The following is an 18,780-nucleotide window of genomic DNA, read 5'->3' as shown; positions in this document are numbered from 1 at the left end:
TAACTTCTTCTTCTTTTGATTACGTTTTAGTATCTTGGTAATAGCTGACATTCAATAGCATGCTGGCTTCATGTGGGCCTTCGAACGCTTCCTGTTTTTTCCCACCTCCAAGTGCTCCCGACCTCGTCCTTGCGCGCTCCCCTGGCTCAGCGGGAATGCTGGTGCCGGGTAGTCCCGGTTCTCGGCCGGATGGCCTTTGCCCCGCCCATCTGCATTTATGAAACAGAGCTGCGGTAGCGCACGCCGCGGCAGGTGCAGCCGCCTTCCACAATGTTTCCGACCCGAGCATTGCTGATGTCCCTGAAGTTCAAGGCACTGGGTATGGTGTCCGTGCTGCAACTTATGGATTCCATATATTCAGATAACGCAGAATAGAGAAATGCCCAGGAAGTACCACTTGAGAATGTTTTGTCTTCAGCCTTAATTGAATCTGTATTGGGTTTCTACCTTGGGCTTGACCCTTTTGTGAGGTTATTCATTACATTTCTTATTTAGTCTTCTCAGCCATATTCTGTTTAGTAGATATGATTATCTCCGTCTTACAGAATATGAAATAGATTTCAGGGAGGTTATAAACTTGTTTAGAGGCAGACCCTGGGATTTGACCAAATCACTTCACTTACTGCAGGCCCAGGGTTGCCTTCCACCGTGCCACGTCGCCTGTGCCTGTATTTAGGCGCGAGTCCAGGCGCGGTCAGGTTTCAGCGTGAGGTTTGGTAAGACCAGCAGCACAAGTTTCATCTGCAGATTTGCCGCTTTACTTCCCAAGGAAAAAAACTTAACCTCTACAGCCACAGATTGGACCTCTAGTCCTGGCGAGCCATCAGTCACAAGAGGACTAAGCTAGGTCCTAGATGTTTGATATAATCCATCCTACTGTAGGAAAAGCAACTCAACTCATAGTCTGCTGTCAGAGATTGATATTGTGTTTATATCTGAAAGGCATTGCATTTCTGTTCTTACTGAGCCTGCTGCACAGAATTGAGGTAGCTTTGGTTAATCACATTGTGTAAGTTTCAAGTGGACAACGTAATTCACTCTCTGTATAAGCTATGGCACACTTACCACCGAAAGTCTAGTTTCCATCCAGTACCGTGCATTTGGCCCTTTACCAAGAACTCCCGATAATGCTGAACCAGTGGTGGTTCGGAAACCCATTGTCTGCGTGCACCAATTTACCAAAGAAACTGGGAGAACTGGGTGGACTCACTGAATCGGAGATGTCAATAATTTGTTGGTCACGGGGATGTCCATCATCCAGTCACCCAGTAGGCTGAGAACTTACCCAGGAAATAGGAATTTGTGATGGCTCCGAAAGAGGAGGGCGGGGCCTCAGAACTGGGAACTTCGGGGATGCAAACGAGCCCTTGAGATAAGACAGCACCTGCCGCCTCAGGATTGTCCTCCTCCTGCCTCCTCGCCCGCCCGCCAGTCCTCCTCCTGCTCCTCCTCCTGTCACGTCCCAGTTGTCGGCGGAAGATAGGGGACTGGGAGTCAGGCCGGCTCTCCCAAGGGCCCTTTCCCTTCTAACCACTCTTCTTTAGCCTTTACTAACGCTACTCTCGTACCGGCTTAGAACGCACACCTGTTTTCGAGCGTCTCATTCAGACAAAGCGCAAAGGAAAGAGATGGTCATCGTGGTGTGTGCTTCCTAACCTTAGTGTCAGACCGGTGTTTCATTCTATACTATTTAATAATAACAGCAGCCGTTTACTGACCACCTGTTCTAGTGGCTAATAGCTAATGTTTATTTGGTGCTTACTCTGTCCTAAAACCTTCCCAAGTGTTTCTGACCCTGTGCTGGCAGTGCTGTATGTAATATAGCATGTGATGACAATACTACTACTACTACTACTACTACTACTACTACTACTACTAATAGCTAACAGAAATGTTACTGTGTGCAAGGCCTGCATGCTTTGCATAAGTTAACTACTTTAATCCTCTCAGAGATTCTGTAAATTAGGTCCTAGTCTCATCCTCATTTTATATTTGAGAAAACTAAGGTTTGGAGGGTAAGGAACTTGCCCTAAGTCACTGTCAGTGGTAGAATCCAGCTCGTCTTGGTCTTCAGAATCTGTCCTCAACCACTCTACCAGACTCCCTTCCAGTCTGTGAGAGTGCTGGCTGTGACACTATTCTTTCCATTCTACAGATGAAGAAGGAAGGCTAATTAATTCTGACCAGGATGATAGAGTTAATTTATGGAATAGCAGTGTTCATTCAGTGCCTGTTCAGCCAAGCGCTGTGCCGGGCTGCCCGGTGGCGGAGGCTGACTCTGACTCTGACTCTGACTCTGACTCTGACCCCTCTGCGCACGGCACTGCGCACACTCTCCGTGTCCCCTCCGAGGTGCCGTCGTCCGAAGCACAGGCTCAGTTAGCTCCCGCATTTCTGTCTTCTCACTGAGAGAGGAATGTGCTTGCTCGGCAGCCGTGTCCCCCATTGGGGTTGTTTGCCTGTGTCGTAGCTGGTGTCCGACAGAGAGTGTTCGCTGGGAAGACACCGGGCTGCAGGCGGCCCGGCCCACCCCGCGGGCACCGCCTGCTCGGAGCGGGCGGACGCTGGTGGCCGAGCGCCTTCGTGGCCCATCGGGAGGTGAGCGCTGACCCACCGCTGTGGGCGAGTTACAGTTGTCGCAGACCAGGCTAGTGTGAGGGACAAATGGAAAGGGGCAAGGGACTGTAGGAACAAGACCTCTGAGTACAATTTGAGACTATGATGATAGGAATGAAACTAGCTGATTGGACAAGATGATGTCGTCGACTCCCCCCATCGATTCCCTGAGCCTTCACCCCTCGACTCCTCATGTCAGGCGGTCCTTCCCGGGGGATCAGCGGTGAGATCTCTTAGGAGAAAGGTGCAGAAGTCATCTAGAAAATGGGACATGTTTCAGGGAAGCAAGGTAGAGGCAAAAATAGTTATGTCATCAGAAAACGCGGGTAAATAAAGTAAAGATGTTAGACGTGGAAGCGGGGACCTGGCGAAGATCATAGCCCCCACGGTGGGTGCCCACAGTTCGGTGCGCTGTCGGAGGGTTTGGGGGCGGTGTGTGTGTGGGACTTGGGTTCAGTGGCGGGAGACTCGGTGTGATTTGCTCACCCCCTGACTGCCTGCAGAGGTGAGCTCCGTGTAGGAAAGATGCACGTTCACCCGTGAGGAGGCGGCTTACCCTGCTTACATCGTGAACCCCCCTTGCCACACTTGCGTGAAGGGAGTGTCTCATAGGAAGCAGCAGTACTAACAGATTCTTTTACACAGTCCTGCCAATATTATTTATAACTGGGTCTTTTTTAGGGCTGTCCTTTAGTCGTTGGGTTCTTGACCTATTCCATGGAATCCATCTCACCACGTCTAGGCTTCGAACGGCACCCCACCAGGCCCCTCCTCCCGGCCCCCAGAATAAATCCAGGTCCCAGGAGTATGTTAAGTGGCAGCCACAAAGATCCGGAGCCCCGTTCTCCCTGTACCTGACCTTGGGAAGGCCTTCTGCTCTTCCCTTACCTCTGATGCCAGGTGGCAGGTCCCTAAACTCTGTGCTTTTCAGGTGGTACGCCTGAGGAGTGATGTGTCCAGAGTTCCCGAGAAGGCTTGGAAAGTAGTGAAGGTGAGTCGGGTTGCTGGTTATCGTGGTGGGTCACCAGTGCTTATGTTTGTCTCACCATAGCCCCAGATTCCCAGCACCACAACAGGCACGTGCGGGCAGTGACCTTTGTAGGGATACCCCTTCCGTGCGGCACAAACCCTGCAGTGTGGGTGTTTTATAACCAAATGTCCCCTGGTCAGCTAATAAGCCGTATTAACTGCCAAGGCCGTTTAGTGCGCTTGCAGAGCGAGAAAGCAGCCCGAGTTTCTGGGACATAACGTTTCTGAAGCCGCCAGTTCTGACCAGGTATTCATCCCTGGAAGGAGCGAGTTTTGTCTGGCGCCTGTCACTGAGCAGCAGTGTCTACTGCACGTTGTGTCCCGGGCGCCAGAAGCCGCCCCTGGCCCACACCTCTGAGCAGTGTGGGGCGTTGGCGTAAGACAGATCTCCTCTTTGCTGGCGTCCTGCACCATCACCCTCTCAGAAACTTCATCCAGCGTCCACTTCTGTGCTCCAAGATCTAATCGTGGCATCTTATAAATCGCTATTGCAAAAAAAAAAATTGTAAATGAAATGCCTTAACTGCCCCTTGAAATCGTGGTCTCCAAACTTTCTACCAAAATCCATCAAGCCTTCTCCCAGCAGCCTTGTGCCGTAGCCACGGTTAGCTTCTTGCTGCACGCTCTTGGGAAGATTTACCCAGGGCCTCGCCCTGGCTTCCGCCACAGAAGACCAGTTGAACAGAAGCTTGGCCCCCGACTCGGAGCGAGTTGGCAGCCAGCGGGAGCAAAGCTGTGTCAGGACAAGCGCACACTGCCCATCCTCTCTGGTTGGCTTTCAGCTGGCCGCGCCGCAGGGGCCTTTCTGCGGGCTGCGGATCCCGTGACCAGTAACTGGTGCACTCGACCCGGGTCCCTCTTGGCTAGCGAGGGCCTGTCGGGAGACATTAGGCTCATGCTGGTGGAGATCCTTAGTCAGGGGCTCCCTGAAGGAACACGAGGCAAACGGCCAGCTTCTGTTGAACAGGTGGTAGTTAGACCTCAGGTCTGGGCGGGGGCGGGAGGGAAAGAATCTCTCCACGATGGCCAGCATTGCTGGTTTTCGCCCTGTACCTGCGTGCCTCTTTCTAATAAATGATTGTTTAGACACTAATCCCAGCGTATCTCTGGCAGCATCTGGAGCCCTTCCTCAGCAGTCTGGATTCGGGCCCAAGCGAGGAATGGAAACCCCACTGGGGTGCAAGCAAAAGAGGAAGCATGTTCTTAGCCATGCATCAGTGGAGGCCCCTGCTGGGAGAGGGGATTATCGCAAGGCAGCAGGCAGCCCTGCACCCCAGCCTGCGGGGCGCCTGCTTTGTGCCACAGGAAGCGGAGCGGAGGAGCCGTGCGGCCAGAGGGGTGGCTCCAAGTGGCCTCACACAAGGGCTCATTCAAGCAGATCGGGAGTGCCTCTTAAGAGATTTGTTAGGTATGTGTCCCCTCAGCAAGATGGCCACCGCAGATGGCGGGCTCGGGTATTCCCGCTGAAATAAACACTTCCCGTTCGTGTTTATTTTGTGCTCCCACAGCCAGCTTTTCTTCATCAGATGCCACTCTGATTAAGGCAAGCGGATTCCTAAACATTCGCCGCTTGCTTTCCAACACATCTTACGGTTTTAAAGTCACATCCTGGCAAAAGATTTTTTTTTACTTGTGATTTTGGTCCTATACTTTGTGATGTTATGTTAGACGATATGGAAAAGTTAATCAACCAAGACTGGTGTGGATCTACTCACTGTCACTAAGTTTGTATCGTTAATATGTGGCCATGATGTTGGTACTGTTCATTCTCCTGTTGTGGTCGTGAGGTAACTGTGGTGATCGTGTTTTATTCTGCTTCACTGCTGATGAAAGAGCTCAGTATCTTTAGTTCCTGGCCCTTTACCTCCAAGTGATCAGACGCTCTGTCCTCTCCTCCGTCTCTCCTCCCCGCCCGTCCAGAAGTGGCTCTCCCTCACAGAAAGCACTGCATCGACCTCAAGGGCACTTGAACCCTAAGGCAAAACAAATGGAAACCGGCCTCTTACTCATAACAAATGAGTTCACACTCAGTTCCAAACTTCTTTTCAGAAGGAGCGTTAATTCTTTCATTATATTAGATCCTTTCTGGTGACAAATTTTGTTTTGCCAAATTACAACCCGCTAAAAACAGTCTTGGTTGATAAGTCATTTCGGTAGATTGCAGTAATACTTTAAAATCCACAACAATTCTTTTTCATTTTGTGGTACCAATTTTGCATTTTCGTATGTGGGTTTTTTGAGACTGAACTGGTTCGGGAATATGTCATCCGATGGCAGAATACTCTGTTGTTGATTTTCGCAGCACTGCTAATTTTCTGTGCGGCGCCTGCTTGCAAAAGCTCTTTGAGAGCAGTTATAGAAGGCCTAAGGGTATTAACTTACTGTAATTTTCCAAAGATTCATTATCCAAAATCTTAATTCATTATAACAACTCTTATGAAAACCTGCAGAACCAGTTTTTCTCTTTTATTTTCTTATTTGCACAGAATGAGCGATTCATTGTTCTTTTTAATTTGTTTCATGTGGTGCTTTTGAGTACATTTCATAGAGGGCTGTTATTGAATTTCTGTGGCTGTCATTATATATCCATACAACCTTTAGGAACTAATATCCCGGGTTTCCCAGTTCTGTAATCTACTTCAAATTTAAGGATTGACATAATTAGTTTCTTCAAAGTTATAACCAGAATGTTAGAGACAGCACTGCAGACACCGAAGACCCAGGATTAGGATTGGAAAAAGAAAGTAATTTAAAAATTATCACAGCACATACTTTTGTTCTTTATTAAACTGAACTTACAGCTCAAACTCTTATTGCTATTTGTATGTTTCTTCCCTTGTCTGGATTTCTTATCTCATCTGCTTCCTCTTTGAAAACCAGAAATAAGGCCACTTAGGTTCCCTGCGTGGGCACACGCAGTGTCTGCTGTTTGGCTACTTGAGAAGGTGGAGACGTTTCTCTCGGTCGTTGAGGTACTGCATGCATAGCCAAAGGCTCTTTTCTGAAAACCGAAATCACCTTCATGTAAGATGAGTAGAGATAAGAAAACCAACATGGTGAAACAGTTCTATAGGAACGTGCCTTCTCAAGTCTGTGTTAATGGTAATGTCTTACCTTTCTAACAACTTCCTGTATCTCGAGCTAGAGAGATGGACGGCTGGTTAAAACGGGCCAGTTTTCTAGCTTCTCAGTAACTAATTAGAACTGGAGAGAATTGGGTTTTGTATCATGAAATTTTGAAGCTTTCTACCTGCACCAGATGCCATTTCTGACCTTGACTAGAGTGTGTTGACTGAATAGATATGAAAAGATTTCTAAGTTAACACAAATTTTAAAGTTTTGTTTGTTTTAACCCTCTTTGTGCCATGTCAAAATCTTCAAGGTAAGCCCCTTCTCACCCCACTGTTATTTTTATGTTATTTTTCATGAACCTCTTTTTTTTAGATTTATTTATTTATTTTTAGAGAGGGAAGGGAGGGAGAAAGAGAGAGAGAGAGAAACATCAATGTGCTGGAGGCCGTGGCCTGCAACCCAGGCATGTGCCCTGGCTGGGAATCGAACCTGTGACACTTTGGTTCGCAGCCCGCGCTCAATCCACTAAGCTACGCCAGCCAGGGCATGAACCTCTCTTGAAAAGGCAGTGGCAGACACCTTGAGCCCCTGCGGTGAGAAAAGGTTCCTGAAATGGAGTAGGAAGGGAAGCAGCGTTTGTTGAGTGACTACTAAATGCCAGCCTTAGTGTCAGGGATCATCATTTATTTTTCCCGAAAGCCCACCAAGAAGGCGTTAGGATCATTTTTCCTGTGTCCAGGCAGGAAACCGAGACTCAGAGAGTTTAAGTAACACCTGGTTAGCTGTAGACCTGGGATGCAAATCCAGACCTTTGGGACTAGAACCTGTGCTTTTCCTTCGTTGCTAAATTCCTCAGGACAGTCCTTACAAGTACTTCCGGGTGTGTAAAGAGAAACAGGCACCTGCCCTGCCCTCGGGCGGCACATGCTTGAAATGCCAGGGAAATAGTACAGCACGTGTTTGAAATCATGGAGGAAAATGAACCTTCCGTATTCACGTGGAAAGTGAATTCTGAAACGAGATCGTATTCTTTTATATAACATGAGAAGTGCCAAGAACAGGCTGGAACAGCGGGGTGGGGTGCTCAGAGTATTCACAGCTCCTCTCACTGGATCCACAGGAAGAGCTTCTTCCAGAAATACTATTTAAGCACTAAAACCACATCTTTTTAAATAACAGAATTTTGCCAGTGGTCATCTCTGGTGAGTGGAGTTTGGGGAATATTATTTTTAGGAAAAAGTTACTCTAAAAGAACCTTTTACGGGTTGGTTTTCATTTTGTTAAAAATTTCTTTGAATGAAATGGAATCGGCCCATATTAACATTTTAATATTACTTTATTTTAGCCATTTTACATTTATTGAGTCTTGGGCATGAGAGATAAAAGACACCATCATCTCTGCCCACAGGGAGCTCGCAGTCTAGTGGAGAAATGCAGGTGTATTGGAAACGGAGGAGGAGAGGGAGGAAGGCACGGCCGACAGGCAGAAGCTGGGTCACGACGTGAGCATCTCTGGTTACGTGAAACACACAGCCCGAGCCAGGACTGCTCATTCTGCGGCGTCGCCCCCTCCCAAGACGGGTGGACAGCACCTTGAGCTTCGTCTATTGTGCCTTAGATTTCTTGCTCCTTTTTCACTGTGATCAAATTATCTTAATTCTGAGATAAAAGATTAGGAATCTGTGAACTAAAGTGAGTTTTTACCTCGCCTCGCATTCCTGTGCTGTCTGTATCGTTTCTTAAAATCAGTCTCACGATGTAGTTTCTTCTGTCATAAAAATTATTTTTGATGAAATGATAGAAGTTTTAGATAATGTCAAAACCCATAAATAGTGTGTTAGAATTTTCTCCGTAGAGAACTTGCATTCGCTCGTTTTATGATAAACAGTTTTATAGATCTTTTCTCACTGGACACATCACTTCCCACCCCCAAATTATGTGTGTCTGTGGCGCAATTAAATTCCAAATGTTTGAAGACATTTTCATATTTTCTGTGTGCTCTCTGAGTGACAAGGTGCCTTGGAAAATGTGAGACAGCCTTTTAAAAGAAATGCAGTAATCATACATTGATTTTAAATGACCCTGTCACACTGGAAAACAAATCAGATTGTTGCTCTTAATGAGCTTTTCAATTTACTATTCAGTAGATCAGATAAGTGGATTTAAGAGGTAATGATCCTGTTTAGTGCTCCAGCCTGACTGTCAGACCCTAGCAGAGGAGAGAAGTCCCGGGGGGCGAAAGCGTTGACACAGTTCTAGATGGGGTAATGGGAATCAAAGCTAATGGATGATAAAAGGAATGGTGCAAGTTACAAGGATAATTGTGGATTAAAGCACCGCCATGTGTCAATGTTGACTGTTTTTTCTAGTATCTCATTGGGTCGAGCCTGACGCTCCGAGGAACTGTTTTGACAGCAGAGCACAACAGGCCCGCTGTCCCGTCTGCTCCTCTCTTGAGTGGCAGGGACACAATAGCAAACTCGCTCGTAAGAACTATTAATAAAAAAAAAACATTGTTTAACTTAAAATAGGTTCAGTGTTTAAAAGCACGTTTTAGTTATGTTTGTATTCAGTGTGGCATGGGTAAAATCAAAATTAGAATAATCCTGAGTTTTGTCCTTAAAAACAAAAAGCATTTGTAGAGCCTTGAAAGTGTAAAATTTGATTTTACAGAAAAGCAATACAGTGTCTCGGGGGTGGGGGGCGGACACCCAGTCACAGCGTGCAGAGTCCCGTGATGGAGGGACCAGCCAGCCGCTGTGGAGACACACAGGAGAGGGTGCCTCCGCTGGGGAGGGACGGGGGCTGTCAGAGGAGAGATGGCTTTCGCATGGGAATCGGGAAGAGGAGGAAGAAGGCAGAGTCAGGCAAGATGAAAGCATGTGTGCTCACAGAGTTCCAGAACTGCGTGAGCAGCCTCAGTGTTCCAGCAGCATTTCATGTGGCTTCAGGGGGAGGGGAAACGGGAGACGAGAGGTAGGTCAGGGTCAAGCTGTAAAGGGCCTCTTGTGCCATTCATCGTCTCACTAGGAGATTTCCTGGGGGACCGAACTCACTCCCACCCGAGAGAGCGGTTCAGGGTCGCGGTGAGGTGCGGAAGCTTCCCTTTCTACCTAGGATTCTTCGGTTGAGCCTTGTGCGCGAAGGTTGCTGGTCACTGAGGACGAGTAGTGATGAACTTGCCTGGGTTCTCTCTTCCTAGTTTCCTCTTTTCCCCACACATCCTACAAACACGCGGACTCAGTCTTAGAAGAGGCAAAGGCCTACCCTCACGAGCAGAGCCACAGATACCGTCATTGAAATGCCTCTTTGAGGGCTCGGAAGTCAGCAGAAAAGGCAACAGGAACGTGGGTCCCCGGCTTCTCCCGCCACCTTCTCTCCTCCTCTGGCCTTCCCCACCCGCCCCGCGCCCGCCCGCCTTCTGCCCGTCTCTAGTGCACTCTGCGGGCCTGAGGAGCTTTTGGTCACAGCACTTAGGCTAAAAGCCTGGAACGTAAACTTCTGGTTTGAATAGTGTTTAAAATCCAAACGTGAGACCTGGGCAGTGAACAGCTTTGCTCCCCTGTATCACAACCCTGCAACTCTGGGTGCCCTGTGGTTTCTTGCTCGCCTTCCCGACCAATGGCAGTGTGTCGCGCTGTAGCGGACGTAGAGGCAGAGAGAGTGGCAGCTGAGCAGCCACACCATCGGAAAGGGGGTGGTCCCTAGAAAGTGAGAAACCGCAGGCACAGGGGGGCAAGTCGTAGAAGAGAAATCCCGTACAGCTGGCGTCTGGCAGGGATGACCTGGAGTCACACCAGAGCGTCGGGCAGTGCGGAGGTGTTAACCCACCTCTCGGCTTTGCCAGGCTATTAGGGAATGTTCCACTGGCTGCCGGGGGCAGGTTCCCAGTGAAGTGGGTGTGTGCTTATCATCAGCTCAGGGTGGCCCGGGTTGGGACGGAAACGTCGCACGCAAACTCTGCAGCCCCCGCTCTCACCGGAAGCTCAGTGGGTTCCCAGGCCCTGGTGTCCTCCGCAGAGAGCTCCTGAGCCCGGGCTTTCGGTTTCAACATGGAAAGTAAGACCTGTCGTCTGTATCTGGGGGAGCTTAATTGTATTTGGGGGAGATATAAACATTTTTTTTAATTCTTGATTCGCTCTGCTCCCTGCCCCCCATTCCCAACTTTAGTCTGGGTGAAACAGTGCATTAACTCTTACACTTGTTCCGTTTGATAGCCTTTTGAAAATACATGCTGATGATGAAGCCTTTAACAAGGGAATGCTTTCACGCAGGTGTACGCCCGCATGTCGGAAGTCTTGGGGATAATGGACGACAGCCACGTTCTGGAGACGTTCGTGACGAAAATGTGAGTTCCTGCCTTGCCTCTTGGATTTTTCTCTGCTGCTGTTGCTGGTTCGAATCTAATAGACCTTTTCACTTTGTCTGAATCTTTCTGTAAATACTCATTTTCTTAATAAATGGCTGTAAAAATTAGGCTTTAATTCTTAGAAGGCATGGTTTTAATTAAAACTGAATTTCTCAAATTTAAGGTTCACCATCCGGGAGACATTGGCATTTGTCAGGGGCTCTAACCACTGCAGTACGCAGCACCAGAACGTGGGTTTGGAAAGTGTGCAGGCTTTGACTCTCCAAGCCACTTGGGCAGTATTTCTTTTAATTAAAAAGAAAGTGCCCAGTTTGGAAGAGCGCGGGGGAAGGGATTATTGCGCCCTGGAATCACTGAGAGAGACCTGATGGCCTCGACGCAGGGTGGGCATCGGCTCCAGGAGGAACCGGTGCTGTCGGGGACACGGTCATGGTGGACACGGAGTTATCCTTACAGTGTCCGCAGAATCCACCATTGTCTGGCTAGAAATGTGACTTTGTGCACTTACCCTACCCTGGGCTGCCTCCACGTGGTGTCCCCTGTGTCTGTGTGACGCAGAAGTAGCGCTGTCTTGCTGGCAGATAGTAAAAGCTAGATAAACAGTCATGATCCTAAGAAGTGAGTCTGGAGCTGCAAGTTAGACGGTTCATTTCTTGGTGGTGACTGGGAACCTGACTTCCTTCGTAAGTCCCGCTGGGTCCCCAAATACGTGTTTTAGATACGGGCTTAATGTGTCTCCCCTGAAACACTTAGGCAGCTTCTTAATTTACAAAACTAAATTTATAGAATTATATACCATTTGGAGGGCAGTGCCCATTGTGCATTGATTATTTATCATTTTGAATGTGCTACGTCAAAAGAATAAAATAAAAAGTATTCCATTGGTATTTTGTGATTTAGGTCTTCTGGCTTACACGAATGCATGTGTACTTCTGGATCCCTGACTTACAGTTCACAACTTCTTTTTTCATATTCAGTGTGACAAACCTTAAATACTGGGGGAGATGTGAGCCCGTGATCTCAAGGACTCTCCAGTTCCTGAATGACCTTTCTGTCGGATATCCTTTTTGCTGTGTGTCTGATCATTTGTGTAAGCAACCTAACAAGTGCACGCTATTGGCTAGGTATTTTCCTTGTTTATATTTTTTGCACTTTTTTTAAAAAAGCCTTTTATTTAGCCTTATCTGTAAATGCATGCTTTTGAAAGATTTACATTAGCTTCGTACTGGCCTACATTCAGAGTCAGAATGATTGTAGATGAAAGACTGTATAGATTCCTAACTAAAGTTCTGGTTTATGCGCACCCAGATTAATAAATTGTTGTTTAAGAAAGTATGCAACCACATGTGTTTTCGCCCATGATCTTACATGATTGTCCGGAAGCTTTTTTTTTAGAAGAAAGCATGTAACTAATTCTAAGAAGGTCAAAATGTTCTAAAAACACTACCTGATAGAAACTGAATTCCTAAGAGTAGATACATATTCAGCATTGTTCAGTTGAAGGGTATTATTTTCATCAGTGAAGAGGCACAAAGGAATAGGAAGAAAATTTTAAGTTTTGAACCCTTTTTTGATTTTCGGCCTCACCAGATCAGTGCGTTATTTACCCTAGATTCCCCGGTGCGCACTCTCCTTAGAAGATTTTTCAAATCTAAACCCGGAACCTTCTTTTCTTGATAGGTTGTAACTCGTAATGCTGTCGTGTTTCTACCAGTGAGAGAGAATTGTGTAGTTCGCCTTTTATATGTTATCCATCAAACATGGAGAAGTTTTGAAAAACAAATGTTGGTTTAATTAAGCAGTAAGAGTCGTTCATGTTTTAATACGGACGTAAAATTCTGCAAACGGGTGGCACTGGAGAGAAATTTTTAGTGTAGGTTCACTTCCCGAATACGTTTGTATTAGTTAACTTTAAAATTGTGTTCCTTGGCAAACCAGAAAAGATTTCCAAAGTATTAGACACCCACTTTTGTGCTGGAATTTAATATGCAACTTTTTATTGGAAAATAATCGTCCTTGTCTGGCAAAATCCACCGTGCAATATTTCTGTTAGTAGGTATAATGCAATAAAGTCAGGGAGGGCTATTTATCACTACAAATTTTGAGGATTTCAGGATTCTTTTTATTATTTTAATATATTTCTTTGATATTAAATCAGAAAAATGATAAATTACACCTGTCCAGGCTGCTTTTCCTTTTTACTGGAAAGTGATGCACAGCCCAATTCCGGTGGTCATTTCCGCTTCTTAAGATACGTGTTTTTTCTTATTAAAAAAACACTGAACCTGTATTTTTTTAAATAATAATGCTGAAATACTCTTTATTTCTAACATATGAAGTGGTTTATAAGTACTTCCTAGTATTGCAGATGCTGGCCTTTTCACGGTGAATTACTTTGAGAGCATCTTACCTGCAAAGAAGCCTGTGTTGTCCTATCGTACATGTCTGTTGTTTAGACTCACCGACTTTTTAGGTGGAGATTGAAATCTAATGCAAAATTAATTTGATTTGTATTCTTTTTAGTGTAATTTGCATAATGCCTAATTTATTTGTTTCTGCTATTAGGATTCTCTTCCTATCGCCTTGTATTTTGTATCCATTCTTTAGTTCTAAAATTATAACCTTTTATTTTATAAGCTGCTTATTGCTTTTGAGCACTTCCTGAAGTTAATAAAAAATCATATTTCCAGAAAACTTATTAGATAAAAGTTTAAAAGCTATAACATTTTAAACTAAGGGATATGAATGGTTTCAATGTGGGTACATTGATTTATATTTTTTAACAATTATTTCAGGTTTGCATATTTAGAAATATATATTAGCTCAATTTGATTTCAGTGCTCAGTTATTTGAATTATAAATCATTATGTCCCTTCCAGCTGATCAGTCATGAAATATCTTTGAATTCATTTACATAATGGAATATGTGAGTGGCGAGCCCGCTTCAGTGCCGTTGCTGGATCCTAATGCATGTTCTGTTGTTTCCCGTCGATTTCTGTACTGTAATGTATTTTCAGGTCCTGATTTTAAAGCAATGCATTATTTCTGTGTTAAAAATAAGATGGCATTCTTCAGAAATAGGAACAGTTATGCAGGCGAAAAATTGTCACTGATTGACCCCCTATTAATGTAAATCTGTTTCTATATTAATATTTAAAATAAGTGTATTTAAAATATTAATAACAAATGAAAAGCACGTTATTTTGCCACGAAGCTTTGAAGTGCTCCCTATGCCTTTATGATGCATGTTTTCAGGTACTTTTGTGTTTTTTCTGTTTTTATTTCTTTGTGGTGAATCTTACTCAGTGTGTATGGGCTTCGAAGTCAGTCTCTGAACTTCCGTGTTTTTTTATCTGGCCGCTTGTTTGGAAATTGAAATCCCAAAAGATTCTTGCTCTTAGGACACGTAAGAGAGCCTGTGCTCACCTGCCCGAGGCAGCTGTCTCAGACTCGGTAGCCCTCCGGGCACCTGCATGCTTGTAGAGCAGAGCGGCCAGGCCCCCCCACCGGAACGGAGGTGTTAGGAGGTGTTGGCCGGGCCCTGAGAACCTGCATTTCCAGCAAGTCTCGGGTGACCGCTGGGGGCCCAGGGACGAGACTCGGAGAACTGCCCGCAGTCTAGCTCCCTGAACAAGGTGTGTGTGAGGAGGCTGCCGGGACGAGAAGGCCCTGGAATTGACCTGAGGGAGCCTGCTGCGATTTACCCCATGGTTTCTGTTTGCCACCTTTGAGGTTCTCCAGATTGTTAAGGCTTCGGTAATTTTAAAACCCAGAGGCCTTGTTTGAGAGAAGGCTTGTTTTCCAATCAAATACATTACATGGGGCATGTAAAATCTCTTTAGCAAATATATCTGAGTAGCTTTTTAATATGCTCTTTCAATGTCCAAGACAACGTTTCAAGACTTCCAGGTTCTCCCTAGCTCGTCCCTGCGCGCGGGAGCTGAGACGGCCGTGTCCCGGGCGGCCCTGCGCAGTCCGGCTCAGCATCTTTCTCCTCTGCAAGGTGTGTCCCGATCAGCAGTTCCAGTTTGTTCTGACTGGGAGAGGGTGGGCCCGTTCCAATGATTACGACAAGGGAGCTGCCGGGGAAACCGGAGAAACTGAGGCCGTGCAGAGCAGGAGGAAGCCAGGCCAGACTGGTGTGGAACACTGAGAGCGAGGGAAGGAAGGCTCGCGTTTCGTCCAGAGTTTTGTCTGCTCCCTGTTATTCCAGATTTTTCCCTTTGAGAGATCACTGATGAATATCTCTACTGCAGTTTGTTTATTTGCTCGAATTCACAGCAGTAGCATGGGCTTCGGATAGATAATAAAGAGGAAGGACTTGTATTTTCCACCAGGCCCTCTGTTGGCGGCTGCCCTCATTACATCATCCTCAAAGGTTTAAGAAAACCCCCAAATATCTTCAGCTTTTTACAACAGACCCTAAGAAAGAGCTCTGCACTAATTCATGAAATGAGCCAAACTCATTTTTACCCTGTCGTTACTGTTCACTTCAACAGTTCTTCGGATTGATGGCTCATCCATGTTATTCCAGGACCACCTACCTAATTTGCAGGGCCCAGCACGAAATGAACACATCAGGGAACACTCGTTCCCAAGTTACTGAGAATTTCAGGACCCCGACAGCAGAGCACTGAACCGAGCACAAGACCCCGTGCAAGAGCACGGCTTGCACACCCACGAGGCTGGCCCAGGTTATCTGTCGTGTAAAACGCTAATTCCTTTCATTTGGCTTCAGACTAACTCTCCAGGACTTTGAGACCGTCCCCTTAGTTCCTGTACCGCCAGGATTTCGTGAATATCATTTCGGTCCACATGCATCGTAGATCTGTTTATCTATTTATTTCGGTGGTTTTCGTTTTTGCAAGCCAGGGTCTCTCCTCTCCTGTTCTAGCTCACCCCGATGGTTTGCTTCCTCCACCCCAAGCCCCTTCCAGCTGCATCTGTCTTTGGTGCTTGCCAGTTCAAGTGCAATGACTAGTATTGCATCCTTACTGAAATTTAACATTGAGTAAGAATAAATAATGATTTAAACATGTAATTTCATACTCCTCTGAATGATTTACTTTATCTTACTGGCCTCCTTCAATTCAACAAATCTTAATTAAGCATTTGCTCCGCACGGGGCAGAAGGACAAATGAGACGCGGGCCCTGCCTTTCTAGAATTGGCCCCAACTCCAGACTTCCTTTCCTGTATCTCTACTGAGAGCTCCAAGAACATTGTATTATTAACAGTCTCCTTTTTTAAAATGTAACCCAAACAAATGACATACGAAATTTCTGGAAATCTACCCACTGCACATAAAGCGGGTATGTGACATGTTGATGTGGTGGCTTTGAGGGAGCGCTCTTTATTCAAGGTCATTTAGACATAGCTCGTGTACGAGCCGCTCAGCATGCGAGTAACATGCAAACCAGACATCCGTGCCCTGCTGCTGGTCTGCCCTCCACTGGGCGTGAATCCCGGAGGAGCTGGGGTCAGCGAAGTGTGGGGGACGAGAAAGGAAACAGAGGTCTAGAAGGAAATAAGGGTGCAGGATGGAAATAAAAGTGGGTATGTCCGTCACAGGAAGTATTTAGTAATAAATAGGAGTGACTCTGCTTCGGTGGAACAGTATTAAAATGTATTGTTTTATTTCACGGGACCCCACCGTCTCCAGATGGTCTGGAGAATGTTAAATAAAACCAGCTTCGGCGTACACCCCTCAGGCATACTTCTGTTAACATTTCTCATCAAAAGAAATGTTGATGTGTTTTTCTCTTTCCTGTCTCTCTCACCTGTGGAGAAGGCACCCCGTGATTTGTCTGCTCTGTTTGGTTTTGTACTAGCATCAAGCGTGGGAATCCTGTCTGCCCTTCCGTAGCCTGCGTTTTCAGAGCTTCACTCGGTTCTTTAAATTCTTGCTTCACAAGATTACCTTCCTTGAGTATCGTTTTAATCTGATCATTTCTCTTCCCAAAAGCCCAGAATTACTTCTACTTGCTTCTCAGGTCAAAGTAAAATTATTGATTTGAACTCGAGTCCTTGAACGGTACTTGACTTATTGAGTTCCCGCAACTAATTTCTGATCCACCACTCAACCACAATTTGTACTCGAGACTTTTCCTTGGGCCAGGGAAATGTATTTTGCCTTCCCCTTGACCCCCTGCATGACCTTTCACTGAATCACCGCGTAGGCTGTTCTCATCATCTGGCCCATTGTAACTCGATTCGGTCTCTTTAAAAAAAATTTGTTCTTGCGGCCTTGCTGGAGACTTAGCACAGCCACCTGGCAATGGCTGTGCTCCTTAGTAACCGAGCTAACTGAAAGAACTCAAACAAGCATGTCGTTTCTCTGGGGCTCAGGTTCTTCTTCAATAGAAAGGGAATATTGTCTACGTTTTAGGATTTTGTGTGAACTAAATAAAATAATAAATGGATAACAATGTATTTGTGTTATCTAACAAAAATAAAGTACCTGGTGCCACAGACCCTGTCGTATAAGTAGGAGCTGACTAAATTAACCGCCCCCCTTCTGTTCCTATCATCTTTAATTTTCTCGATGTTCCTGAACACCTGGTTCACGTATCTGAGGATGGATATAATACAGATTGGTATGGGCTAGCACTCCTTCCGGGTAGGTTGTAAGTTGTTAGAGACTGGGGTTCTTTTTTTCCCCTCTGGGGTTTCAGAACTTCCCCTGTGGACGTTTGAACCTGTTGTCACCCTCTCGTTGAATGACCAAGACCGTAACCCCTCTTCCTTGTAAGTGATTGTCAGTATCCCATAAGATACTTCCTTTTGGTTATAGCTGTTTGGGTTTTTTAGCCCAGTAGGGCTTATGAGCATAATCCTGTTTGTGAAATAGGCGAACTAATAGTTTAGTGATCAGACCTTGTATCTGTCGTCTATCTGCAGTGATTTCCGACATGTAATTTTCTTACTCGTGAACTTCCTCTTATCACTGGGGTCTAACGCTGTCTGTGAAAACTATTCATAAACACGTGTGGCTTTAAAGTGGTTGCCTGGATCAGTACCGCCACGTGCCCTCTTGTGTTTAGTAAATATGGTATATTTATTGCACCACTCCTTTGGTTCTCAGACCGACGTTTCTTCACACTTTAATTCTTCTCTGAATAAGATGTCTTACAATCTATGATATTTCTAAATACCTCCCCTGTCTTCGTAGCACCTAAAATAATGTTTTTCATAATCAGCGGTACTGCAGGTCTGGTGGAATACGGTAGGTACCCCGTGAAGGCTTGGCACCGTGAACGGAAGCTGTATTCGGTGCTGATGTGCCCGTCAGCCCCTCCGTGAAAGTGCGTGGTGCCCCTGTAATTTGAGAAACCAGCTAATTCTCAATGTAGTCGTCCTCCTCTTCAAAGGATACAGATTTTAAAAACTTGCAACCACCTTTAAGATACACCCTTTTTTCAACGTTTCTTGCCCTTCTCCATTTGTCCCGCTGGCTGTCACCCAGACCGTCTCCACCTTCCTCAGTGCTTTCGTGACCACACGGACACAGAAAGGGGTTCTCTGGGAACTTTGTGTAGTGAGGGAGTATTAGCCAGGCTGTGGGTTCGTGCAGTCCCGGGTGTGGTCCATGCGGAATCGCTGGCCTCCTTGAAATCCAGTGGATAGGGTGTCACCTAGAGAAAAGAGCTCATACTCTGCAGTCAGGCAGAGTCGGGTGTGAATCTTGCGTTTATC

The 18,780-nt window shown here is 46.1% G+C and overlaps 1 protein-coding gene across 2 annotated transcripts in view; it reads left to right on the top strand.

The window, feature by feature from the left end:
* The window catches only part of RANBP17 (RAN binding protein 17), a 227,730-nt gene that overhangs the window by 127,804 nt on the left and 81,146 nt on the right, over positions 1-18,780 (top strand). The window contains exons 15-17 of one of the 2 annotated variants that reach the window (XM_045823994.1): positions 3,548-3,607; positions 10,992-11,065; positions 12,064-12,144. In XM_045823994.1, coding sequence (XP_045679950.1) covers positions 3,548-3,607; positions 10,992-11,065; positions 12,064-12,144 — 215 coding nt within the window. The remainder of the gene's footprint in view (positions 1-3,547; positions 3,608-10,991; positions 11,066-12,063; positions 12,145-18,780) is intronic. The other variant, XM_045823997.1, reaches the window with a different exon arrangement.

Source organism: Phyllostomus hastatus, unplaced genomic scaffold, assembly GCF_019186645.2.
Source record: "Phyllostomus hastatus isolate PE091 unplaced genomic scaffold, TTU_PhHast_1.1 phas_contig_150, whole genome shotgun sequence".
Lineage (NCBI taxonomy): Eukaryota > Metazoa > Chordata > Mammalia > Chiroptera > Phyllostomidae > Phyllostomus > Phyllostomus hastatus.
This window is presented reverse-complemented; position numbering and strand designations above follow the sequence as displayed.